We start from the raw sequence: 26,620 nt of genomic DNA, 5'->3' as shown, positions 1-26,620 counted from the left end.
TCATGGTGACTCTTTAAAAGAATCCTCACATATTCAAAGCAATGGAAACTATAAAGAAATGAGTGATGGCTCAAGAGTTTTTGCATGGCACTGTACACCCTACTCTCCTTTACATTGTATTAAAAATTCCCTTTTACCTTTTTAAAAACTGAATTGAACACCTTTATTGTTATTAAATGAATGAATACAATAAAATTGATATCTCCCTGTGCATTTGTTAATGCACAGTAGTACATTAACAAATAAAACAAATAAGGAATTTTACGACTTTTGTGTTATTTTGTTTAATTGTGTCTTTAAGTTTGTGCAAATCTGTGCGGAGTATCAATAAGATCAATTTTCTTGCCTTTAAATATGGGAGGAAAAAAATTAAACCATGTGCAACGGTGCCCTCTTGTGGTCTCATGTTTGAACAGCACCCTCCCTTGTATGTTGATTTAAGAGAAGTCCCGCCCCTGAGCACCATCATAACCAATCACTACTCAGATGTTGAGTTGAAGCTTTCAAGCTTTGGGTGCGTCTGTTAAAAATATGCTCCTCACTTTTGCCTGTCAGGTTTTCACTGGTCGCAACAAACGCCTTTGTTCAACCACTGAGTTTAGGCTATGGTGGAAAGCGTTATCATTGTCGTCAATATCACCTTTTAAAAAAAGAGGCCCAGTTGTGCACGACGTGGTTAGAAGAGAATAAAATGCCTGAAGTATAAGCTCAGGGCTAACATTTCCCCATTTAGTTCGCCTCGAGTAACTGTTCTTCCAGCTAAATCAGTGCCACGCTCCTCCAACGTCCAAGGTTGATAATTAGCCCCATAATTATCAGAAAATTCAGCTTTTTCTTTTTATTGGAGAAATGAGTGTAGCAGTGCAACTGCGTCGGAATTAACCTGTCAACATAATGTAGCTGAAAGTGGTCGTAGTGTCTGTTTTTTAGGTTTGCTTTAACTAGAGAATAAGGAGTTAGTGACAGTAACGACAACTAAGTTCTAAAACTGGCAGTGACTGCTGTAGAACTAGCTTACATTTACTAACGGTTTACTCTCAACGTTACTCTAACAGCGACGAACCGTGAAGTGAGCTGTTTAACCGTTTCCTAAAACCCCCAGAACCCTGTTTACTGATGGCGGTTTGTTGTGGTGCGTGTGCCATGGTGACACAGGGGTGGGTCTTTTCTCCTCTTTAGTTTTGCTGTTTTCAAGGCAACCGGCCCATGCTGTGAAATCTGCCCATCATGAAATCCCTCAAGTCTTCTTGGTCATCTCCAGTATTGACCCATTACTGTGTTTGTACGAGGTAAGTTGTAATGTATTGTAATGCTGTTAGATTTCTTCACAACGGTGTTTCTTGCTCTGTGGCTCCCACAGCCCACCAGACTGGCTGGTAGTACTTGGCTGTTTGTATATCTGAACAAGTTTTTTCTTTATAGTACTGGAAGTCCTTGTTGTAAAGCAGAGGTGGTTAGGGGGGAAAGGATATTGATGCTGCCTGAAACTGTGGATCAAAGGAAGACTGTAGATTTCTTACCTGGCTTTCCCAAGGCACGAAGTTATGTTTTTACAGTATCTCTACAGAATCAGCTCCATTTGGCAGCACTGATATTTGGGATACAGCAAAGTGGGGTGATCCCATGCGAAATCAGTGGCTCCTCCCAGTTGAATTCTCACGATTAGCTGTTGTTTTTAACATCCACTAGAAGTGTCACCACCTGAACCCAAACTTTAGTTGTTTTTTTTAGCACGATTTTTTTTTCTGTAACTGAAGTTTAACCTTAATGTCATGGAATATATGATAGTGTTAATACTGAAAGTGCGTTCATTTAGTCTCATTGACATAGAGTAACAGAAACAAGGATTGGTACACTGGATGTTGTATCCTTTTATCTGATAATTCACTCGTGGAAATTATATATAATTATATGTTTATTATAAGTTTACCCAAGTATATTTTGGGTAAACTTCCATAGATCATATCACCATGTGCAAGGTGGCTGGTTCAAACATGTTTCATTTTTGCCTAGATTTTTAATGCAGGCTTACGTTCTTGCTGTGTTTAGGCAATAAAAATTCTTTGTTAGGTATATAAAGCCATAATCATGGTTAGGGTTCAAATACACCAATTGACTTTTCATTCAGAGCTCTGTTTTCCAGTTTGCCATGGTGACATGCCCCCTCTTTGTCTTCTCTCTGTCCCCTCTCATGAAGTATACTTCCTATTGTTTGCTCTGAGGCCAGGCTGGAAGAAACCAATAAAAAAGACAGTGGTTCCTCTCTGACCTCTTAGTACCATCTGCACCAGTATGTGCTTTAAGTTCTTTGGGGAGAGGTCTTTTGTCTGTTCCTGGGGTCAGACTGAAAACTAAAGAGGACAGAACATTTTTTTTAATCAAGGCTATGAAATCAGTTGGTTGAGTCAGTTCTTTTAAGTCACATTTCAAAATATACATGTATAAGAAAAGCCTTACCTGATTTTACTTGAGCTTAAGTCCCTTAACATTTGAATTCTGTAATTATTGCTGTTATTATTATTGCTATACTGTACTGTGATTTCTTAACAGTTGATTTTTAGCACTGCATACGATGATGAGGAATATTATTATCATTTTGCAAACCTTAGAGACACTGAACAGCAAGTTAACAGCACTACTGGGGTGATGTGGCTTAGGCTGTAGAGTGGGCCGTCTACTAATTGGAAGGTCAGTTGTTCGCTCCGTGGCTATTCCAGTCTGCATCTTGAAGTGTCCTTGAATCCCAAATTATTCACTCCTTTCAGAGTGTGTGTGTGTGTGCGATAAAAGTGTTGCAGTCTGTTCATGGGTTTAGCTTGTAGTGTAAAAAAGCCCAAAAAAGTGTTTAGTAAGTGTAGATAAAAAAAAAAATACAAGCACCAGTCTATTTACCCTTTTGTTCTGCCAGAGGAAGCTGAAAATGTTGTTAGTATGTCAATATTATTGAACTCGGAGTCCACTGGGAGTATGAAGTAAGAAGGTGCATAAAGATGGAAAACATTGTAACGTACAGGTTACGTGCAGGTAAGGCGGAGTATTAAGGCTGGATAGTCAAAAGCACATGGTCAAAAGCACATGGTCAAAATTAGGTCCAGACTTGTTGCCAGTTCTGCCAAAAAAATTGCCTTTTTGCTTACAAAAGTTGCCAATGTTTTGCTCAATGAATGACGGTGTATTTTGACACTGCACAATTTAGTCAATTAGTCGACCAGTCAACAGTCAACGTGGGCAGTGTATTATAATCTCATAGGAAGAAATTTCCTAGTTCAAACCCCAGCTGGTGTCCTTCTGCGTAGAGTTTGCCTGTTTTCCCTGCCTTTTTGAATTTCCTCTTGGTACTTTTGCTTCTTCCTACAGTCCAAAGACATGCTTTGGTTAGGTTAATTAGCAATTTTAAAGCACTGAATGAATGTATTGTTAAATATGGCTTGTAGTCTAAAGTCCAATGCCAGAGCATTCCAGTTCAGTAGTATTTAAAATAACAGTAAAAATATTAAATCACTCTCTTGAGCGGCTCCTTCTGCATATTCATCCTGTGTCCTCAGTGCTCCCTGTGCCTCCTAAGGAGATTAGCTGCCATATCTTATTCACTAGACGTTCCTAAACAGATCGGTGCTCTGTGGGGCAGCTCCACCTACACTTCTGTTCACTGTGTGCTCAAAATTCAGCAAGTGTCACTCTGTGAAAACATATATATTCCCTGTTGATTTTATGACAGCTTTTCTTCTTCTGCTTTCTCCTCTTCCTCCGTATCATCTGTCCTTTTTTTCTCTCACGCTGTCATTCCTCATCTCTGTCCTTCCCGAACATCCAGCTTACCTGTGCATCATACATGTATTCTTGGCTTGCCTCACCATCTGGTTGTGATTAGTTTGTCTGTAGCACAGAGTTTTTTCAGTCTCGTGTTCTGCATGATGATTATTGTCTCTTTACAATCGGTGAAGCCCCCTGTCAGGGATTTAGAGCAGCTTAGCCCATCCCCCCACCCCCCCCCCCCCCCCCCCCCCCCCCCCCCCCCAAATCTGGCAGCTGAGTTAAATACTTAGTTCTCCTGGGCATGAACATGGAGTTATGAGCAGAGTAACAGGTGAGTTCTTTTTGTGCTTCTTTTTCCTCACCAAAATGAAGCTCCTATAGATATAGATAATGTAAAAGCTTCTGAATTTAGGAATTACATTTTATGCTGTCTTACCTCATTTTAATATTATTATTATTATTTCCTCCCATTACATGGATAATTATCCTGGAAGCTCTGTATCTTTTTAGTTTACTTTACTGGACTGACTGCATGATTAGTTGAATTATTAAAATTCATAATTGTATTTCGACCTCAGTCCTCAGTAGGAAATGTGTTCTTTTAATAATATCCCCCAGCTTCTTTTTCTCCAAAATGGTTGTAACTAAAGATCTTTATCTGTACTGACATTTGTGATGAGGTAGCAGGTAGCAAGTTTTTCTGATGATTCTTTCATGTAGAACCTTTTTGTACATAAATGCTGCATGAAAGGAGAGCTGTTGCTACTGTGTCAGCTAAACCGTCCTCCAAGCACTTTGCAGTCACATCAGGGTTTTTGCTTTATCTTTCTTCCCAGCAAATGTCCAAATCTTTCTTGACATCCACAGTTTTATTTCTACATCACATTTCAGACAATTTAAACTGCAAGCTATTGCTAAAGCATCAGTAAGCTTGACTTTCACATACAGTTTTCTTAAAAAATGAACAAAATGTAATTTGACCAGATGTTTGCATGGCTTAAGTAATAGAATCTCATTTTGTGTGTAAAATCTTTGGTGAAGAAATTTTTATTATGGCCATGAATCTATTAAAATAAAATGAGCACTAAACTGTCAGGTGATACATATATTTGCATCACATTAATTTGTGGCTTGTGCAGTTTCCCTTCAGCAACAGCCTGGTGGGGATTTGGTCTTCATTTCCCTGAAAATTTGTGTTTGTCCAAGAAGGAAGAAACCATAGAAATAATGCCATAATTACACTGTGCGCTCTAAGCGATTCTATTCTGAAATGACTGTTGTTTTAAACCTACCTCTCATGTTGTTTATGCGCAGAGCTGCGTGCTCTTGTTCCTTGCGGTCTAGTTTAAATGCATGGTGAGTTTGCCATGTTGGCCTGTGTGGAGAGTCGCCAGTGATTTGTGTATGAAAGGGCTCAGCGGGATGCGAGTCTGTGCATGTGCGTCTGTGGGTAAATCTGAGTCTGTTTGTGTGTAATGTTTGTATGTTAGTTAAGAGATGAAAGAAGCACCAGGCTTCATAATCTTCTTTTGGTAATCTGGGACATTGATGAAAGAAGCAACCAACCATGGTTACCACTTTTCTTAATGGGAATGTGAGTGCTGTAGAGTGTGTACTTTACTTGCGCTTTGTTTTAAAATGTTAATTGGAAGACTTTGCTTCTGACATTGATGCATGTTAAAGTCCATGACCCGGTATGCAGTTGTTATTTCCTGACCTGCTGGCTCAAAACCAAAATAATCAAGCTACATCATCATTATGAAATAGCTGTTCTGTAAGTGTCAGTGGAAGTAAGTGATAATTACACAGTGTGACTTTGCTGCTGAAGCAATCAAATCCAAATAGCTTAAAGTTTAAATATGCATGGTCTTGATGTACTTTGAGACCTGTTGGCCATTAGGAGGATTGCACCACCAAGTTGAACTCAGTTCTGCTCAGTATTAATTGTATCATTTTATAAGCTTATTGTTTTGGCCCTCCACAACAGTCCCAGTTTCTCACGTGGCCCCTTGGGAAAATTAATTGCCCACCCTTGCTCTAGAACATTGAAATGCAGCTTTGGGAGTGAGCCACTGGCTGTATAGCTGTCAGAGATGTTTAACTGCACACTCTGAAAACACAACTTGAGCTCATGTTGTGGAGTTGCCATAGTGTCTGTTGCAGCTCCAAGCTAATTCTTGGGAGACTTGCTATGTGACATTTTGAACTAGCAGACTAATCAAGAAGGATCTGCTACCTGTATACTGTGTTTGTTTCCTGTGAATTAAGCAACTGAGATGAATTCAGTAGTGTGTGTAAAAGCTGTACAGTGTGAGCAGATGGTACAGGATTTGAGCAGGGAGCAATAAAAAGAATTCTAAATCAGTGGTGTAAACAACACAAAGTTTATGTCGCCTTAGAAACCGGTCCATACGTGCTGCATTGTAAATATTCTCATGATATCCTAAAATATCACAAGTCAGTGTTTGAACTGCGCATTTTCAAAGGAAATAGTCAGTCAACTAAGCTTTAAATAATCAGGAGCCTATTTTTTCTTAAAGGCAGCAGCATCTAGCTGGTAGATCATTTGTGTATTCCATCCATTCGCTTCCGCTTCTCCTTTTCAGGGTCGCGGGGGGCACTGGAGCCTATCCCAACTGTTATAGGGCGAGAGGCGGGGTACACCCTGGACAGGTCGCCAGTCTGTCGCAGGGCCAACACACAGGGACAGACAGCCATTCGTGCTCACATTCACTCGCACATTCACACCTAATGGCAATTTGGATTTTCCAATTAACCTATCCCCACAAGCTGCATGTCTTTGGACGGTGGGAGGAAGCCGGAGTACCCGGAGGGAACCCACGCAAACACGGGGAGAACATGCAAACTCCACACAGAAAGACCCCGGCCTGATGTTGGAATTGAACTCAGGACCTTCTTGCTGTGCGGCAACAGTGCTAACCACCGTGCCACCGTGCTGCCATTTGTGTATTCCCATTCTTTAATTACATTTATGAACATTTTTAATTATGTATATAGTATTGAATTTACTGATTATTATTATTATCCTGGTCAAGTCTGTTTGTGTTTTATTGTTTCAGAGTTTGATCAGTGTTAAAACAGAGAAAAAATTAAAAGCTCTCCCCAATGAGTTTGACTGTATTGTTTAGTACAATGCTAATAAAATAAAATACAAGCACTGATAAAGAGAACAGAAAAGCTTTTAGACTGAAGGATTAGACAATTTAGAACTTTAATTTTTGTTTATTTTAATTGGAAATAATTGCCGTTACCTAAACCAAGCAAGTAAGCAAATAAAGAGTGTTTATTTGCTTACTTGCAAAATAAACACTCTTTATTTGTAATTTCTTTCTTTTTTCATGGCTTTATTGTGTTTGTTATGTCTAGGATGTTTTTTGTTTGTTTGTTTTTTATCTGTGACATGATTTTTTTTTTTTTTTTTTGTTAAATTATTTCAATGGAAAATAGATTAGGAATTGGGGTTAGCCTCAAATCTTCTGCATTAACAAATCGTGCTACTCAAGGTGTGTTAACCTTGATTCATTGCAAAGTATTACATATAGTGAAATAAGTATCGGTTGCTCGTTTGTGTTTCAGGTATTGCATCCAAATGCTTCCTGTTCCTCAGCACTGAAGAGGAAGAAGAGCACTGAGTCTGTAGCTGTTACCTCTGGACTGCCACCAGCTCAATGACTTCTACCGCAATTTGTAAACTTCCTCCACCATGGTTTTGAAAGTGGCTGCAGAGCCAAAGAAACTAAAAAAGATGCTAAAGGTTCCCAGGCCTGGCTGAAACAGTAACTGAAGTCAAAACAAAGAACTGGGAGAGGCTGCAAGGTGAATGGAAACAAGACAGAACACCACAGCAGGGGTTCTGTTCTGGACCCCTGCCCCAGTCCATTCCTCACCTAATAGCACTGCTGTATCAGAGGATGAGTGGGATGAAGAACAGGCAGAAAAAGAGGATGACTTTTTTAGTCAAATGGATGAGAATGGTATCATTGGACTGTCAGGGGCACTTGAAAATGTGGAATTGGAGGAATGCAATTCAGATGGGTGCCCTGGATCCCTCACCCCAGAGGAGGCAGATTATAGTGTGGCTGAGAGGGACACACCGTCTGAGGAGATGATCTACAAGCTGAGTAAGCATCTGTCGCACCATAAACCAACAGAAGAAGATACAGGAAAACTGTCATCCTATGAGCATTCATTTATAATTTATTAACTTATTTTCTTGACCTTCATTTCTTAGTTTCCACTCTAAAGCACTTGAATACACCTGATTCTGAGACCTGTTTGAATAACAATTGAATAATTGTTTTCATTTTTTTGTTTTCTCATATTTTATATTTTCTACAACCTAAAAATAATATGTTTAAGATTATAGAAAACATACAAATCCTGACAACTGAATGATAGAAATGTAAATTCCGTCTTTGTTCTCGAGATACTAAATATTTTGTCATCAGGTGATTAAAAGAGGTCCCTGCTTGTTTGGTTGTACTGTAGAGAGTAATTTACAATTGTAAAATCTTTACAAATACACACAAAATTTTTCCTGTCTCCCCGTCGTATTAGTCTCTTTGGGCAATTTTGAGAAGTCAAAACAAAACGGGATTTAGCCAAATCTAGTGAGTAGGATTGTGGTGAATACTGACATTGTTCAGAATATTTTCCTCACACACCTTGACATATAACAGTAACACTTTTAAAGGGTCATCGTGAACGACCGAGTGAATCTTGAATAATGGCATGGATCCCCTTGGTTCTACTCCTCACATGATGTGCCACCTTGGGCTTTAGACAATATGTACTAAACTGCTTGTTTGTTCCTGAGTTGTGGTCTGAGACAAAGCTCTCATCACTACTGATCCGTGAACCTGTTCAGGTCAGTCTAAAGCAGACAAAGCTAAAAAAAATAGCAGAAGCGCTGGCGAGGTTTAGAATAAGTTTAGTTGTTAATGGCTGGAGTCATGGAACTGATTGCGCTTGAAGACCAAAGACGGTGCACATTTGTGTGATTCATTAAAGCTACACAGTCCTTTGTTGCGCAACACGTTTTTTGCTTCCTTATTATTTTTTCATGCCTTCTTCTTTTTGTAATTATAGATGAGTTAAAAACGTTGTCAGAGGATATGGAGGTGAGGCAGAGAATGGAGGAGCAGGTAGCAGAGCATCTTTCTGTGTGGGACAAACACCATGACACGACGGATGATGACAAAGATGGAGAAGAAGAGAGAGGGAGGAGTGATTGGAGTAAAAAGAAATTTGAGCACACTAGAACATCAGGGGAGCTTGGAAGAAAGCTGGCAGGACTCGCTGAAGGATATCGTGGTAAAGAAGAGAATAAAGAGATCAGGTCAGGACAATCTTCTAGCATTCAGCTGCATGGTGTGGACATTGTTTCCTGTCCAGCCTCCCGTTCTGCCTTACCCATTGCCGCTTCCACTTTGCCCCATCGTCTGCATTTCACTGCCGAGGAATTAAATACTGCCCCAGGAATTGAAGCTGAAACCTTTCCAGAAATAAGCTTTACAGAAAGTTTTCAAGAGTCTAACAGTAGCCACATGAGCCTCAACTCCAGTCCTCGCTGTCCCGAGATAAAGCTTAGGGCTTTGCCTCAGCCAGCAGCATTGATTTCTGAACAGGTCATCTCAAATCATTACAGGAGATTAAGTAATGGCCCTGGAAAAAAATCAGGAAAGAGAGACAAGGAGCATAGTCACCCCACTCCCACACCGAGAAAGATAAGGAAGCACTCTCCTGAGGCTGCATATTCAAGAACTCATTCCCCCGGCACAGTCAGGCCCAACAAACAACAGAACACACGTCGTGACAGGGACGTGGTAACGCCTAGAACCAGGAGCAATGCTGTTACAGAGGACGAATCTAGGTAAAACACATTTTATTAACCATTTTATTTGGGCTTTCTTTTGCTCTTTTCTATTTTCATACATCACAATTCTCTTTTTCCAGAAAGGGGCCCCTGAGTTACCACACACCAGACTTCTCGAAGGTCAAACCCAGAGTTCATTTTCCCAAAGGCGGTTACAAGCCCCCCAAGAGCAGGCCCTTGTTAACGAGGAAGTCCTTATCACCCGAGCCACCTATAGTCTTCAAATCCCCTGCTGATATAGTGAAAGAAGTCCTACTGAACACCGCTGGTGAATCTCCTACCTCGCCAGATTCTGACGGACAGGCAACCAGTGCAATCAACGCTATTGTGCCTCAGGAGTTCAGATGCCACCAGCAGGCCACCACACTGGTCAATCAGCTTCAGGTACTAGTAGAGACTAAGAGGTATTTCAGTTTGGAAGAGTTCTCTGTAAAATTACTTTAAACCACTAAAGTTGATTGAGATGGACATAAGATATCTAACTTGTCCCAGTATTAAAATCAAAGCTGTAGTAATGATGGCTGCATTCTGCTTAGGGGAGGTCCTATTTCTGTGAATACAGGTTCACTGACAGGGTCTGCTGGGACACGTAATTGAGGCTTCAGTAATAAGATCTGTACTTTTTGTACTATAACAAGTCAAAATGTCATGAAGAAGTCTGAGTTTTTTCCAGGTTAGTGTGAATGCCAATACTGACTGGACTTAAAGTACGAGCTTTCATTTCAAAAGGTGAAAACGTCACACAGGACGCCCTTTGAATTTAATAATGTGTGAACATCAAACATGGATATGCCAGAAGGGACTAATATATTTAGAAAAAGTCTCATCTCAGCTCCCAGCTCAAGGTTTTTAAATGGGAAAAATAGGGGAAACGCATTTAAACACATGGCACATGAGACTCGTAGTTTTAGGGTGCCCCACTTTATTTCCTCTTTGTTTTTGTGTCACGGTTCAAATCAAACTCATCACAGTGGTGGAATCTGAATAATGGAGACATTTTGTTAATTTTTTTTATTGAACGTGAAAATAAGACAACACTGATTTCTCTTCACTTAGTTTTAACTATAATATAACAACAACATACAAATACATTTTCTAGAATGAATTTTGTTTAATATTATTACCCAGAATGTCACTGTCTGCTGTAGCGTTTCAGTTACTATACTGAAACTGAGCATTAAGCCATCCATCCATTTATTTGGACAGCCAACAAAAACAAAAGCAAATCCAAAACCAAAGTACACAGAGATAATTTGCCTGGCTGTCCTCATATGGTTAGCTTTTGTTTACGTTTGATAGCCTCACAGGATGAATTAGACTAAACAGAACCTAAATTCCGCTCCAGTCTTTTAGTCCTCTCTTTTATCGCCACCCCCATTTTTGCTTTATTCCCTTTCGTTTTCATTTGTCTCACTTTTTTTTCCTCATGTCACATTTCTTTTGCACTGCTTCTCCTTACTTCCTTCTCCTTTATTTCCTCTGGCTGCAGGAAGACTACGACAGACTGCTGACTAAGTACGCCGAGGCAGAGAACACCATTGATCGTCTGCGTCTGAAAGCCAAGGTAGTTAATCTAGAGATCCAGCTATAATTTATCACCTTTTAATGGTGTGGATTGAAAAACAGTACATGTCACTATCATACATAATTATTAGTTGTCCAACCATTAAGCCACTATAAAATATTAAAGTTAATACCAAACTTCAAAGTGATATACAACTTATTTACTTAAATTTTTGGCATTTATTGAATTTTTCTTGTCAACAAAGAGTAATTATGTGGCTTTTGATAGTTGAACAGGTGGGAAAGTACTTTCAAAGTAGAGCAAATTCATTATGTCACAACATTTATATGTCTATATTTCATTTTTGCAGGACAGAAATTTAGAGAATCAGCATCCCAGGTCCAGGCAGGCTCAGCGCATCATAGACAGAGCAGTATGTCATACAAATGATTAGAAATCTCAGAAAAGTGGGATTTGAAATAAATACAGAAGAGGCAGGAGTAGTGCTGAAGTGTTCGGAAATGGCTCATTTAAACATTTGGTGGCTCATTTCTGTTTGTGCTGCAGCGCTTCACATTCAGCACTAATTTAAATCAGCTTACTGAACTCCTCACCTCCTTTTTCTCCATCTCATTCATTACAAACTGAACCACCATCTGTTCTATCCTCCCCTCACCAGGGTGGTGAGGGTGGGAGGAGTTCCTTTACAACAAAATTTGCAGATATTTGTTAGTCAGTATTTTTTTCTGATTAGACATATGTTCCAGTAGACTTACCTTTTGTAGCTGAGCTTATAACCAGTTTAATAAGAAATCTGACTGGTTCCAGTCTGATTGATGATCTGAATTTAGGTTTTAAGTGGGGTTTTTGTCTTTCTGATTAATCTCTGTTGTCTCTTAATTGTATATTAAAGGGTCCCTGTAGGTGCCATGCAGCTGTTTACTTTTGCAATATGTATGTATGTGTGTGGGGGGGGGGAAAGGGCCTTCTGAGAGCTGTTAAAGGTCATAAAGATTTACAGCTTTGAGTGACTGTCAAGCTCATTTTCACACTTTGGTTGGCTGATGACTGACTATGTTTAACTCCTTTTTTTCCAAACTCTGTTACTCTCCCCTGCCCTTAATTACCTCAATACCCTCCTTATGTGTCAGTCAGAATAGTTGTGAGGCCTTAGTGAAAGCTTACAACCTGTGGACACTAGATGGGGATGTTTTCCTGCTGTGTGTATGCTGTTTTTTAATCTGACTCACTTCACATTTCTAGAATGAGAAATTAGAGCAAACACTGATCAAAACCTGCTGAAGTCTCATTTTGTATGGGTAAAAGTACTATACAGTGATACAGTGTGTCTCTTACAAAATGTAGAAGTCCACATACAGACAGGCTAGGTAATAATTATTGAGAACATGTTTGTTTTTGTTTTTCTTGTTTCTTCCAGGTTAACCTGTACTCTGACCCACCAAATCCCAGCCACTGCGTGCAATCAGGACTAAACTGCGGTGCTTCAAAGTTGCTAAAATTAGATTTTCCTCGGGCTCAGAAACCCACGACAGATCAGGGTATCTTCATTTTATTTAATGGTTACTTCTTTGCTGCTAAATCTTGTATTAGTCAGTATCTTTAAACCGGGTAGCTTGCACCACAATTATCTGAATGGACAAATGACTCTGCACATATTTAGAATTTTTGGGTGAACTGTCTCTGGCTTTGATGAGTGTATACAACAGGCATTGTGTGCATTTTCCTTCTAATCTGTTTGTCCATGTAACAGGAAGTTCAGCTACCGGTCCTACCGAACCAGGCTCTAAGCTTGGACAGCAGCTAGCCAATATTCTGTTCAGCCAGGCCGAAACATTTCTGCAGCAGGTAACTGGCCAATTAAATCTTTAGAGATGAGAATGATCAGATTTGCTGGCTGGTAATAATGGTCATTTAGGAAATTAATCAATGATAAACCTTTTGATTTTTCATTCAGCTGCAGACGTTTCAGGATCTCCTTAAAAGCAAAAAACTTCAACCTTTTGAACAAACTGAGGTAAGAGCAACAAAAGCACAGCAGAATTCTCTAGGTTTTTGGGGGTTTTTTTTATAAATTTTATTTTCAGTCACAGCAGCATGTTAATAACAAAACATTGAACATACAGTAGTTTGCTGTTCAGTATTTACAATACCCCAAAAGATAACAGAAATAGAGAAGGAAAACAAACAAACAAACCAAAGAAACCCCTACAAAACAAAAAACAAACAAACAACAACAAACAAATATAAAAATAAAATGTACAAGGGACATTCAGTGTACAGTTAACTATGATAGTGATATAGAGATATGGCATCCGGTTGTGATAAGGTAGTCATTTTAAATGTTTCCATGTACATCAGGAATGGCTGCCATGCCTTAAGAAATTTGGTGGTTGAACCTGCCAGTGTATATCTAATCTTTTCTAAATGTAAAAACCTCATGAGCTCTGTAAGCCACTGTTCATGTGTGGGAGGAGCTTCCTGCTTCCATCTTAAAAGTATAAGGCGCCTTGCGATAAGTGAAGCAAAGGCAATAGAATTCGAATAGTATTTTGGCAAAGTGATGTCTTGAGGTATCACCCCAAAGATAGCCGTTAGAGCAGAAGGATCATATTTAACGTTATACATCTCTGACACAGTGTTAAATATAGACACCCAATAGTTATGAAGATTGGGGCATGTCCAAAAGGTATGAAGGAGCGAACCTGTTTCTGCTTTACATGTGTTACACAGAGGGTCAGCTCCTGGATAGAACTTGGCTAACTTTTCCTTGGAGATATGTAATCGGTGCAGGACCTTGAATTGAAGGAGCCCATGCCTGGCACATATCGAAGAAGAGTGTACCCTCCTGAGAAAAGCCAGAGTTCATCTGTTATAGTCATCCCAAGGTCTTTCTCCCACTGTGCTTTAAGGATGGAGAGAGAAGGAGATTGAAGATCTAATAATATAGCATAGATTTCTTTAATCGCCCCTCTCTTATGAACGTTTATATTAATAATTTTATCCAAAGAAGTTTCCTCAGGTAGTTCCGGAAATGAAGGAAATCGACTCTTTACAAAGTGGCGAATTTGTAGATAGCGGAAAAAATGTTGCAGAGGAACATTAAACTGCTTCAGGAGCTGCGTGAATGAGGCAAAAATCCCATCTACAAAAAGGTCTTTGATATTTCTAAGGCCATTACTTTCCCATATTTTAAAGGCAGAATCTATCATGGAGGATGGGAACATATGATTTGAGCAGATAGGTGCTTTAATTGACATTAAGTGTAACCCCAACCTTTTCCTACATTGCACCCAGATTCTGAGCGAGTCATACAACAAAGGGTTACGTTTATAGGTGTATAGTTCTAATGGGAGAGCTGAACTCAACAAAGCTGATAGGCAAATTTTGCCACAATTGGATTACTCAATTTGGAGCCGAGCTGGAGTCTCTGTAGTAAAATTACTCATCCAGTACAGCATATTTCGAATATTTGGCAAGTTTGGCAAAGCTAATCCACCCATTGGCCTAGTCCTCTGCATGAAATCTTTACAAATTCGTGGACTTTTGCCATTCCAAATAAATGCAGAGATATGCTTATTCAGTGTTATAAAATACTTATTGGGTAAGTAGCATGGGATACATTGAAATAAATAAAGGAACTTGGGTAGTATGTTCATCGAATTCTCTAGGTTTTTAAACATCACATCTAATGGGAACATATATTGAATGGAATACATAAAAGTTCTTTCTTTTAGGGTATGGCTCAGCTTGCTGAGGGGCTCGAATCTTTGGAGAGGGGATACTTGTTGGCGAGGGATGAGGAGAAACTCCTGCAGCAGCGAGGCATAGAAATCAGCCAGTTTGACCCAGAACGGTAATGTTGATGTCCAGCATTACATCTGAATACATTTTATATTTTGCATTTATGTGTGCTCATTACTCAGTTGTTTTGATTCATTTTTCTTTTTTAACATGTATGTTATGCATCAGGGAGTTGGAGGGGCTGATCTTTCAGTGTGGGCTGCGTACGGACGAGCTGAAGGAGCAGGTGGAACAGATGCAACCGGATCAGCCCACCTGGATTACTCCTCCCTCTCCACCTCCTCAACCAACCACACCATCTGCCCTCTCTGTGGATGTTGTAACCTTCACTCACCCACAGGTAGCAACAGTGTGTATGGCCGGGATTATTATGACTCTGTGAGCAGCATGGGCAAATTGTAATAAACCTAGTCTGTGTGGAGGAGGCATGTGTTTTTAGTGCCCTTGTAGCACAGTGAGTGTAGGGAATTGCATTCATTCACACTCTAGTTACAAGGCAGACATCTGCAGAGTGGTTGATTACCACAAATCAGAAGGTCAGTGGTTAGATCCCAGCTCCTCCAGTGTACGGTTATATGGAACTGTCCTTAGGCAAAATGGAAAAAGCTGAAATTGCACCTGTGAGTGCTGTGAATGTGTGATACATAACGTGTTTAACTGCTTGATGTGGTTTGTAGTGGAAAACTTAGATTTTTATTTTCACAAAATTGGACTATTTTTGGTTTATGATGAAATCCCTGTTCAGGACAGGATCACAGCTTTAACAGACTTTATCTTTTCAATTACTTTTCTCTTTTTCTCTTTTGAGGTCCTGCCTGTGCCTCTGCTCTCTGAGGCAGCGGAAGCAGAAGTGAGCTCAGCCTGTAAAGAGAACGATGAAGAGAAGTCCAAGGGAGAGGATGAAGAAACTCTCTACCTCAATCCTCTGAAGGGCAAAATTAAAAGTGTTGCAGAGGACTTTACCATGGCAGTGAATCAGTGAGTAGCTATATTTAAATGCATCAATATCATGAAATCTGATAAATAGGGAGTCCTACAGCTGGGACTTTTAATTATTTAACTGTTTCTCCTCCATCTGTTTAGCTACCGAAGCATCAAGGAGCTTCCCAAACTTCTAGAGCGTAGCCTGAATGAAGCAGTTCTCTCCTCTCCTGCTTTAAGAACTAACATGCAGTCTGAACACAAGGACAGACAGGAAACTGGAAATAATGAAGTCTGGAAAACTCTCTCTCAGAGGTTAGTCTCAAAGTAAAAGGCAAGATGGTCTGCATTTTCACCAGCAGCACAGTTTGTTTTTTCTATTGGACAAAAAATTGAGTAAAAAATACACAATTGGGAGGAAGCTAATTTCTCCGACCACTGGACTAAATTCTCTCCAATTATCTGTTCACAGGAATGCACAATCAGACCATCAGGGCTATTCTTCTGACGTGAACAAACAGCAAAACAGCAGGTCCAGTCCTCGTCCGGCCTCCAGCCGGCTCATGATGTTTCCTGTTTTTCGTCAGAGTAACATAAAGAGGGTAGAGGTGGGAAAGTCTCACAGCAGCAGTCTGAGCAGCCTCGGAGATGTAAAAGTGTCAGAGTTGAGGAACTCCGAGGTTCAGGCTGGGGGCAGGAGAGTGTTTTCTCAGGTCAGTGATATTGATGGTCACTTATCCTGTATCAGTTCCATTAAAAATGTTGCTTATTATGGCCTGTATGGTGTATGGTTCTACCAAGCTTGAGTGAAAATGAGCTGATCATGTTTGGATTTGGAGCTGATAAATACCGAACAACAGTTAAATTTTACTAAAAGGAAGAACCTGCCAACATGCCAAAGTTTAATTAGTTTCAAAGTAGCTAAAAAAAAAACAACAACTTTATTTAACAGCAGTCACCTCAAGGTGGTTTATGCTATGAGATAATACTAAAATATTTCTGTAATGATTAACAAAACACTTTATTTTACTAAAGATTTGACATATTCGTTGCAGCTGCCTAGTGTGATGATCAGTGTTAATGTTGTATAGCTTCTGTTTTGTAGGATGGTATCATCTCTCCAGAGACAGACAGCGGGTTTGTTGGTTCAGAGAGCAGCCGTCTAACTCCTGCAACAGCTTCCAGTCCTCTCCACCAGAGAGCATCAGAGAGGTGAGTCCAACTCTGCCTCCCTTCCTCCATAGTGATTTACTGCACTAATAATTTCAGCTCAGGTGCCATCCCCCACCCCATAACACACACAACACATTCTGATGTGATTTTCTATTGTTTTAAAGTGATTGTTTTTTTCTTTGATTAAGTCTTCTGTGTTTTTGTTTTTGTCCTTGTTACATTCCATTATGGTGCAGTGGTGTTCCAGTGCCTCAGGAAGAAAGCACGAGTCTTCAGACAGGCCGAGTCTTTGCACCATCTCATTTTTCCTCACCGTTGCACAGTCATACAGCTAAAGACCTGATTATGAGCTCCCAACTTAGCCTCGACCAACCACAGAGATGCAGAAGGGCAGTGAGGAGACGCACCTCCTCCTGCTCTCCAAATTGCTGTGTCAATCTGAGACAACAAAGGGTGGCAAGTGGCAGCAGTGAGTTTGGACTTGAAAGTGACGGCAGTGAGTTTCCAATTTGATTTACTTAGTAATCAGTAGTGCTCTCTCTCTTTTTGAGTATTTAAGCTGCTGACCTCCCCTTATTTCTACAGCTCACATTGACTCTGAAGGTGAAAAGACTGACCAGTACAGCAAATCTATCAATTTCCTCGACAGCTCACACACAAGCTCTTCCACCACTACTCAGCACCACCATTGCGATTCTCCACGAGCAAGGAGTTCCAGTCAGAACTGCATGTGAGTGTTTGTGTGTCTGGATGGGACTTGAAGCAAACAAGTCAACAGTACAAGTGGAGAATGTCCCAGAAACACAAAGCTCTGAGAGTGAGGCAGTAGATAGTCACTCTACAGTGTCACTGTGAATCCTAATGATTTCTGATGAATGACGATAACTGTTGCTACAATAATGCAGTAACATGATCACGCCAAAAACTAGTTGTAATGTTTTTATTATAATTTTCTTTTATGTATTTTATTACAGAATCACCTGCTGTTGAATCAGGTTGTATATTAGGAGCTTCTGTTTCCTGCACGGTGTGGTGTTTCTTGTTTCTTTTCAGAATGCGTGTGCACTTGGTTTGACACCTACATCAGTATTTGCCATCCACTGAATGGTTTAGTTGCATATTTTCCACAGTAAAGCATTTTAGAGGTCACGTCACAATATTTGGCCACAAAACTTGGTGTGGTATGATAGTGTATTAGTTCAAGCTTACATATGAACTGCAAAGGTGGATTATTATGTAAAGATCCCTTTTCTGTTTTCCTCTAGTGATGCAGTCCAGATACTGCAGGCTGAGGTAACCAAACTGAAGGAGAGACTAGAAGATCGTCTGAGAAACAAGAAGCCTATCAGCTCTATTAGATCAGCTCCATCAACTCAGGATAACAGCTCTAATCAAAGCACCTCTTCATCTTGCTTCAGGTTGTTGTTGTTTTTTTTCTTTTTTTCTTTTCAATGCTCCACATAAAACCACAGAGTCAGTCTACTGTGATGGATTATACAGTCACTTGTCTTTGTTGCCAAGTAGGAGCACTAAAAACCTGATTTGTGTTTGCTTGCTTTGGGTGATATTCCCAAATTTTTCAAATTATTCCAGATGTCTAACAACATCTGGCTTTTTATCTGATGTGCTGCACTTTGTGACTCTGTCTAGAAAGGTGCTGTATAAATTAGAGATGGCACGATACCACTTTTTTAAGTCCGATACCGATATCATAAATTTGGATATCTGCCGATACCGATATGAATCCGATATAGTGTGTTTTTTAATCAATAAAACGTTTTTTTAATATCTTGCTGCATTTTGTATAAGTTTATACTTAAGTTTAAATAAATAACAACACTAAAGCTATTCTGTTATACCTGTATGTAAAAAATACACTGCCCCCAAAATATTTCATAGTTCAGCAATACTAATCTTATTAACTTAGCAGTATTTATACAGTATTTATACTTAATATTTCTGCTAAGCAGAGTACTTAGGTTGCTTAATATTTCTGCTAACTAATAGGGTTGCAAACTCTCAGCAAAAAAAAATAGGGAACCACCCCCCACCTCATGATGCTTAATTGATGTAATCAAATTTGATTTGATGCAGGGAGGAGAATGCACAGAAATAAATTATTTTTCAAGAATAATTAAATAGATTCAACATCTTTCTTCAACAAAATTGCAGACTGCACAGATGGTATCTTCCCAAAGGAAAAAGTACTATAGCTTAGGGTATATTAGACTTAACAGTTACTATATACAGTAATGGACTTATATATATATTTTACATCAGATTAAAACTTTGGGTGTAAGAGTCAGATAATTATTTATTAAAAGCTCGACATTTTAAATGAGAATAAGAAAGAAAAGTATGTCTTTGTGCCCTCTTTTCCCTGTTCATGCCCTATCGGCCCCCCTGGCTAAACTTTGCTAGATCCGCCCCTGCACAGTTACCAGCCGTCAGCTGCGTAGAAAAAGATCCTGGTCTAGAAAGTAATATTAAATAAATTCTAACAGCAGCTTATCAAGCTTAATAGTGCTGCTGTTGTTCAGCCGCTGGTTTCCTCTTTCTGGTGCAAAGTGGGCCAAAAACTAAGAAGAGAGACCGAGTCGCGACAGAAAAGCCGATCAGCTGATCATTGATCAGTTTCACGTTTGAAGTAGGAGCAGGAGAGAGAGAGAGAGAGAGAGGCAGTCGCTCCATATATCGGTTGTTAAGCTTAATGCTGGAATGTTTTACAAACATTCAGAGATGAACTTACACACTTGCTTTACTTCTCTCTGGGAAAACTTCCTCGGAGATGAAATGCTGGTTTGGTAGCACACAGCTGCTCTATCACGTGATGCACACTGCTGCAAAGTGCTACGGTTATGAGCCGGGTTACGCCGTGTAGCAAGTTTTGTGAGGTGCTTTTTTGATATTTAATGGATCGGATTACATTTTTTATTTCTCGCCGATATCCGATCCAGGAATTTGGGTCAGTATCGGACCGATACGTAATATCGGATCGGTCCATCTCCAGTATAAATAAAGTTTTATTTATTTATTTAATAATAATAATTGTGGATGCATAATGAACTATGTGATCTTATATTCTACGGCCTGATTTGGAAATTTCATAGTTATGTCACAAATGAAGTTTTAAAGCATTTATAGCAGCTTTCTTCCACTTTTCAGGTCTAGAGAGCAACGGAGTGATGTCAGTGCAGGGAAAAGAGAAACACAGATGGTGGACGAGGTTGCGGAGGAGTCCACACAGAGACGAATAGCCAGGAGAAAATCTGCTTCTATAAACCAACAAAAGCCACAACATGATTACTGTGAGTTCATTGTGATTAACAAATGATCATCAAACTCAAGGAGGGAGACGGAGTGATACCAGTTTATTCATTTCATTTAGCCATTATGAAAGCTTGTATGGTCAAACCGAAGCATGTTCACTCACAGGGACTAACAGATGTAAGAGTGTAGTTTCCTTTAAGGTTCTCATCCTGTTTTTGATTCTGAAGCCTGTTATGCTCATTAACTCCTATTTTTAATGGCAAGCCATATCACTTATTGAGTCAGTGTTTTATTTTCAGTGACAAGATCGGAGCTGCAGCCCTGTGCACCACAGCCTCAGGTGTCCAGATGCACTCAAACATCTGCAGCACTAGACAGCTGCTCTTCCCGCACAACTACTGTCTACAGCAGGCGGACACAGCACAGTAAGAACACCTACCACACCACTGGAGACACAAAGACAAATTCAGTCAAATACAGCTTCAGAAATTTGAAATTGCAGTGGGACCTGTTCAGACATGTTAAATAAATCCATGTAGGTTCTCAGTCATCTACACTGCAGTCTTGAGGGTTTGAGCTGAGGGAAACCTCTCTCTGTATTGCAGGGAAGCATCCTGTTGTTTCTGTGCCTGAAAAAGGAGATGAACCTGACGGCAGAAGAAGTCAAGCTCCTGTTTGTTCTCAGTGTTTGTCATTTCACAGAGCATCCCCTGAACGTGAGAATGAATGCCTGGATAAACATGTTTGCTAGCAAAGAGGGCAGAATCCAAGTGTCTGAAGTGCACTTTAATTTAAAGATGTTTTTAACCAATGTTAAAGCTTTATCTGGATTAATTTTATGGTTCGACTGAGCCTCCATAAAGCCTCTTCTGTGATGTCTCTGTACTGTCAGGACCGGCTGGTGGCGGTAGAGAGATGCTCCATTCCTCCACTTGCTGCCATCAATGTCCTCTCTGCGGACGCCTCGAATCATACAAAGTCATTAAGCCAGGTTAGAGACAACGAGATGCGTTTCAGATGCCCAGTTAGAGCACTGAGGTTTAAATCCTTATCAGAAGAAGGATGTACTGTTATCTTTGTGTGGCTAATCCATTATTTCACCACACAAAGACAAGAGTTTGGTTGTGTGGAAATTTATGCCCGATTTCCACTTGACTCATAAATTTAGTCTGCAGTAAATGAAATGAGTGCAATTATTTTACGTGTTAATGGAGCTCCTGGCCTGCTCTGTGGTTCGCAGACAGTCACAGACTCTCCGACACTTCCACACACATAAAGTACCAGCCAGCCGAGTCCCCTGATGGAGCAGTGGGGAGCAGGTTCTTTGCATCTGCAGCTCCACCTGCACTGCTGCAGTGCATGCCAGTGTGCCCTCCACCACTCCTGTAAGTGCGCTGCCCTCATAGCTCACACACTCATCTGACACAGTATGCAAAAATCCTAAAAGCTTAAAATTTTCATTTTCTGCGTTTTTTTGTTTCCCAAACTTTTAGATTAACATGCAAATAACAGATTTCATTTATATATCCTTATTTTCTATTTAATTTTAAACTTAAAGATGACAAACTGTGTCCAGAATCCACACAGCATTATCACCTCAGGCTAAAAACACAGAGGGCAGATTTCACTGGCTTGACTGGCCAGGTCGTTCCCTAAGTGCACATGGCTGCGCTGAAGGGAGGTTTTCCCTCTTAGCTGAGAGGTTTGCTGGATGAGAATTTGGGGCAAAATAGTGCAAGTTATGTGCAGTTTATTGAACAGTTTCTGATACATAACATTTTTCATATATAGTTTTGAGAGAATGTTACATAGAAACATATTGTTCTGTCCTGATCCTTACTTACTTTTTACCATCTTCTCAGGTTGTACTCGTCCCCCCTCAACGTCTCTCCTAACAGAACTCCCATGTCTTCCGAGGTCACTGGTCCTGGGGAGGTGAGGAGGAGGACGAAAAGACGCTCACTGTCTGTTGACAGGGAGCGCTCGTTGGACAGCTCACTGAACAAAGCCATCAGAGCAGCTCGACACATGAAACACACCTCCAGGCACATGGCTGGCTCGTTGGCATCTGGACTGCAGTACCAGGAGCTGCTCACTCAGTCCTGCAGCTACTAGTGTGAACTGTCATCACAGGCACTATGACTGAGAGTCATTAACTCAAAAGCAGCTGCAGAACGAGGCACAAGCCAAAAGAACTGAGTCGGACCAAAGTGAATAAAAATCTCAAATCCTCTTTGTAAGTTTTCTTTGCTGATGTTTGCAAAGCATGTATTTTTATCTGCTGGTAAGCATTACAATAACTCTGTTTACACTATTATGTCTTATAGATCATATTTATTTTCAAACCTATGTGGTACTACAGAGACCTGTATATTCTCATGAATTAGTTCTGCACTTTGAGCCATTTCTTGATCATGTGACACTAATTTTCAGAAATCTGAAATTAACATCAGTCTTATTTTAGTCGCTGTAGAAATTAATTTTCTGATGATGTAGAAACTATTTCTGCTGTAAATGAAATGCACTCATGAGCCATGAGCTCAGTTTTAGATGGTCATTCTTCAAACCATAATCATTTGAATGTACCAAGGGCCTCAAATGCTGGATATCAAAGGTTTTTTTGTACGTGTAGATGATATATTTTAAAATGCGATGTTCTAGAAAAATGCTTTTTGTACTTTGTTTTTTTTAATTTATTGCTTATTTGTGCCGATGTCGATCCAACGTCATTTTCACTGCTCCGTAATGAAAAAAAAAAGAATGTCTGTGTGTTGTTGATTGTTTTAGAAATAATAGAAAAAAGTTCAGTCTTTCAGTATAATGGAAGCCAATTTATTAGACAACCTTAGTACATATTGGGTACACATGGAAGTATTGTTTGTGCTTCAACACTCGCAAACATACAATCCCAATAAGTTAAACAGTTTTTAGGACAGACTAATGTTTCAATATTATCTTCTCTGATAAATAATTTTGATATAAATCAACTGATTTGACAGCGTAAACCCTATACAACAGCAAATTATAATAGAAAAAAAATAAACACAAGCGTTTGCATCACAGAAAACGCATCATAGTGCAATATACAACTGTTTGGCCAGGAAAGAGGCAATAGAAGGAGGAAAGAAAAGTGGCGAGGGTTTTCCAGGGTTTTTCTTTGTTTTGTTTTTTAAACTTGCAAAGCCATTCACTATTGGAGGGTTTTACATTACACCAGAGGAGGAAAACAGACAAAGAAAATATAGATCTTAGTTCTTTTTCCCAGTGGACCACTAAACAGCTACAGCTAAAACACCACAAACACGGCGGCTTCACGTTGGCTTTTTTTTTGTTTTGTTTTTTCGTCAAAGGAAAAGTCACTACTTCACAGTCAGAAAAATCACCATTCAACAGTGAGACGCTAAAACAGCAACATATAGCATATACACAACACTATTCAGTGCATGGCCCAATTAAACATCGTTACTAACCAATGATGAGACTTAATCTGACAGGATACAATACTGAAATACAACTGGCCCTTTTTGGAGGATTATTTATTAAATATCAGCAAGCAACGGCCTTTTTGACATTGAAACGTGACGTCTCTGCAGAAGAAAGGAAAAAGATTGTGGCAAGTAAATACTTTACAGTCTCGGCAGCTGGAGGAGGGATGATTCTGGCTTTTAACAGAGCTCCGTCTTTTCTGACTGACTAAGTGGAGCTCTTAAAATGAATACTTAAAACCAACAGATCTTGTTTTGAGTATCAAAAACTCAAAAATCAATACATCCCTGAACACTTTCTGCTTTCTTCTCTGCTAGCCTGTAAGCTCAGTAGCTGGGACCAAGTTTACTTGAGCATACAAACTCAGCGGCCACTTCATTAGTTACACCTTGCTGACACAGGTTTGGACCCCTTTTGCTGCCAGAATTTCAGCAGGCCGTCTTGACCATGCCTACATGCATCAAGCTTCTGCTGTGACCTACTAGCAATACATTTGTGTTAATAAGCAGTGACAAAGGTATCCCTAATAAAGCGGCCAGTGAAATTGTCTCTTAAACTCTTAAAAATCCTTGAAGAATAGTTTCCTTTTTGTGATGCTCAAAACAAAAAGGTTTTTTCAGCGCCATATTCAACCACAACATTTACATGCGGCTCTCGGAACATCCACACTGGATACAAACACAGTCCAAGCATGCTACTGAATACGAACATCTCAAATGGGTAAGGGAAGGGTGATAGGACAGACTCCTCTCTGATGAAATATATCTATGCATATATTGCATGGTGACTGATATATTTTTTACAATATGAACCCCTCAGGCTGCACATCCCTCCTCTATCTGCTAACGGTAAAAGTCACACCATGGAGGTAACCGAAAGAAACGAACAAGAGAAATCATCTACCTTTTACACATCCTAGCAGGTTTCATAGCGTACAATATTACATTTTGGTCATTTCAATTTTAAATGGCCTTCTTTTCTGATATTTAATCAATTTTAAATACGTTTATTTAGTTGCATCCATTGTAAAATATGAGAATACTTGCAACAATTTTATTCTTTGATATAACGTATCTCTTTTTTTTTTAATTGTCTAAATTTTTTCTCTTCTCAAGCAAGATGCATACACAGTTAATGTGTAGGATTTGGTTGGGAATGATGTGGGGGGAATGATGTAAGGGGGTGGGAGTAAGGTTAAGAGGAGAGAGACTGATTGGAGGATTTTTAGCTCGTCACTTCCTCGTCTGGTTTGTTCATGGCCTTGAGCTGCTCCAGCAGGCTGGTGGGAGTGAAGATGTGGGTCGATCCTGGAGACACGCACACGCATAAAGAGACACACAAACACAGCGCGTTAGATCTGCACGATTGGAAGGAAATTGATGAAAAATGTGTTTTCAGCTTATGTTATGAATGCCTACTTTTTAGACGAGGACAACCTTACATAACGTTGAAAGTAAAGATAGATCCTAAAGTTATGGAATCGGAATTTGTTAGTCAGAAGGTTAAAATGGATTATTAATATGTATTAAAAGAGTTTTAAAAGTGTTAGGGCGGGGGGTATTTTCACTGTACTCAAGTGGAGGTTTAAGTGCTTTTGGGGGTTTCCGTTCCTTTTTTGTCTTGAGGAGATGCTTTGTATTCTTTACTGACACAGACATTAAATGCAAAGGGAAGATAAAGCATTATGCTCACGTCACATAAATCAGAAAATGAATTAAAGGATAAGTAACTATTTAAACCACTTCAAATTTTGCATACTGGCTATTTTAAGAATAGACTAAAACCTTTCTGGGTTTAGATTGTTTTGCACATTAAAGTGGACCTATTTTGCTTCTCTTTATTTTCTGTCATTATATATATATATATATATATATATATATATATATATATATATATATATATATATATATATATATAGACACACACTGTTACAATTGACATTACATTGAACTGGACATGGACAAACTTTCAAATACTTCAGCATATGGACAAGTAATCCCTGTAACCTACCCTGGGATGTAGCAGATGTTAATTGGATGGTATTTCCAAATACAGTCACAGAAACAAGCTAATTTTGTTTAGCTTTCTAAAAGTACAAAACAGTGGTATTTGAGACCAGTATGAAGCTGAATTTTCATTGTGGAGCCAGAGCTATAAAATAGAAGCTGTAATATTATATCACTGACACTGGTTGTCTTGTATTGATGACTGCTCCAAAGGCTAATGCTAGGCTAATGTGGCTAAATTAGCTTTCTCAACAATTGTATTGTGTGTATCTAGGCAGGCACTTATCCTACCGATAGATCCCCAAAATTGTACTGGAGTAACACAGTGTGTCCATCAAAGTATGAATTTTGTTTTAAGAATCAGAAATTTAATTTGTAATATGTTTAAGAGATGAACTGAGAAGCTGCAAATAGTACCAGTATAAGATACAAAGATTTGTTTTTTTTAAAACTGTTAGTAACATAAAACTGTTCTTGCATAGTTCCAAAATAAAGTCAAAGTGGGAATGAGCACAATAGGTCCCCTTTAGTTTCTGGAATTTTTGTGAACTTGTGCAGGAGTATGTAATGCACTACTCTACTCTAATACACTCTCACTCCACAAACATACAGTCAGATACCGAGTTATTAGGCTGTATTATAAATCACATGCAGCTGAACACAATGGGAGCACACAGGTCAGAGATGGCGCCACACAACTACTATGACTAGGTTAGCTTAAAGCAGCAGGTGGGCTAGTTGAAAACCTGCAACACCAAATCTGTATTGAGGTTTTGCAGACACGTG

At 39.5% G+C, this 26,620-nt stretch overlaps 2 protein-coding genes across 8 annotated transcripts in view; one reads left to right on the top strand and one right to left on the bottom strand.

Annotated features, from left to right (window-relative positions):
• The first annotated feature begins 379 nt into the window (after positions 1-379).
• akna (AT-hook transcription factor) lies at positions 380-23,775 on the top strand. 6 transcript variants are annotated; one of them, XM_085164918.1, is made up of 25 exons: positions 380-792; positions 1,180-1,289; positions 7,354-7,898; positions 8,866-9,649; positions 9,733-10,036; positions 11,142-11,216; positions 11,527-11,589; positions 12,595-12,715; positions 12,928-13,022; positions 13,132-13,191; positions 14,912-15,030; positions 15,147-15,318; positions 15,787-15,956; positions 16,062-16,214; positions 16,372-16,612; positions 17,005-17,111; positions 17,309-17,568; positions 17,658-17,802; positions 18,338-18,490; positions 20,238-20,380; positions 20,642-20,767; positions 20,948-21,058; positions 21,235-21,333; positions 21,583-21,727; positions 22,205-23,775. In XM_085164918.1, the coding sequence occupies exons 3-25, from the start codon at positions 7,598-7,600 to the stop codon at positions 22,455-22,457; spliced, it is 4,200 nt and encodes a 1,399-aa protein (XP_085021044.1). In that variant the 5' UTR covers positions 380-792; positions 1,180-1,289; positions 7,354-7,597; the 3' UTR covers positions 22,458-23,775. The 6 variants fall into 6 exon arrangements, with proteins under 6 accessions (XP_085021044.1, XP_085021043.1, XP_085021045.1 ...); XM_085164917.1 differs by having other exon boundaries at positions 380-1,069; XM_085164919.1 differs by adding an exon at positions 2,610-2,688 and having other exon boundaries at positions 380-1,289.
• Positions 23,159-26,620, bottom strand: part of stxbp1a (syntaxin binding protein 1a) — a 38,474-nt gene continuing 35,012 nt past the window's right edge. For both annotated transcript variants that reach the window (XM_085164934.1, XM_085164935.1), the window contains one exon: positions 23,159-25,135. Coding sequence is in view for 1 of the 2 variants with exons in the window: in XM_085164935.1 (XP_085021061.1) it covers positions 25,053-25,135 (83 nt within the window). In the remaining variant the exon portion in view is untranslated. The remainder of the gene's footprint in view (positions 25,136-26,620) is intronic.

The sequence above is a fragment of the Neolamprologus multifasciatus genome, chromosome 7 (genome assembly GCF_963576455.1).
Source record: "Neolamprologus multifasciatus chromosome 7, fNeoMul1.2, whole genome shotgun sequence".
NCBI lineage: Eukaryota > Metazoa > Chordata > Actinopteri > Cichliformes > Cichlidae > Neolamprologus > Neolamprologus multifasciatus.
This window is presented reverse-complemented; position numbering and strand designations above follow the sequence as displayed.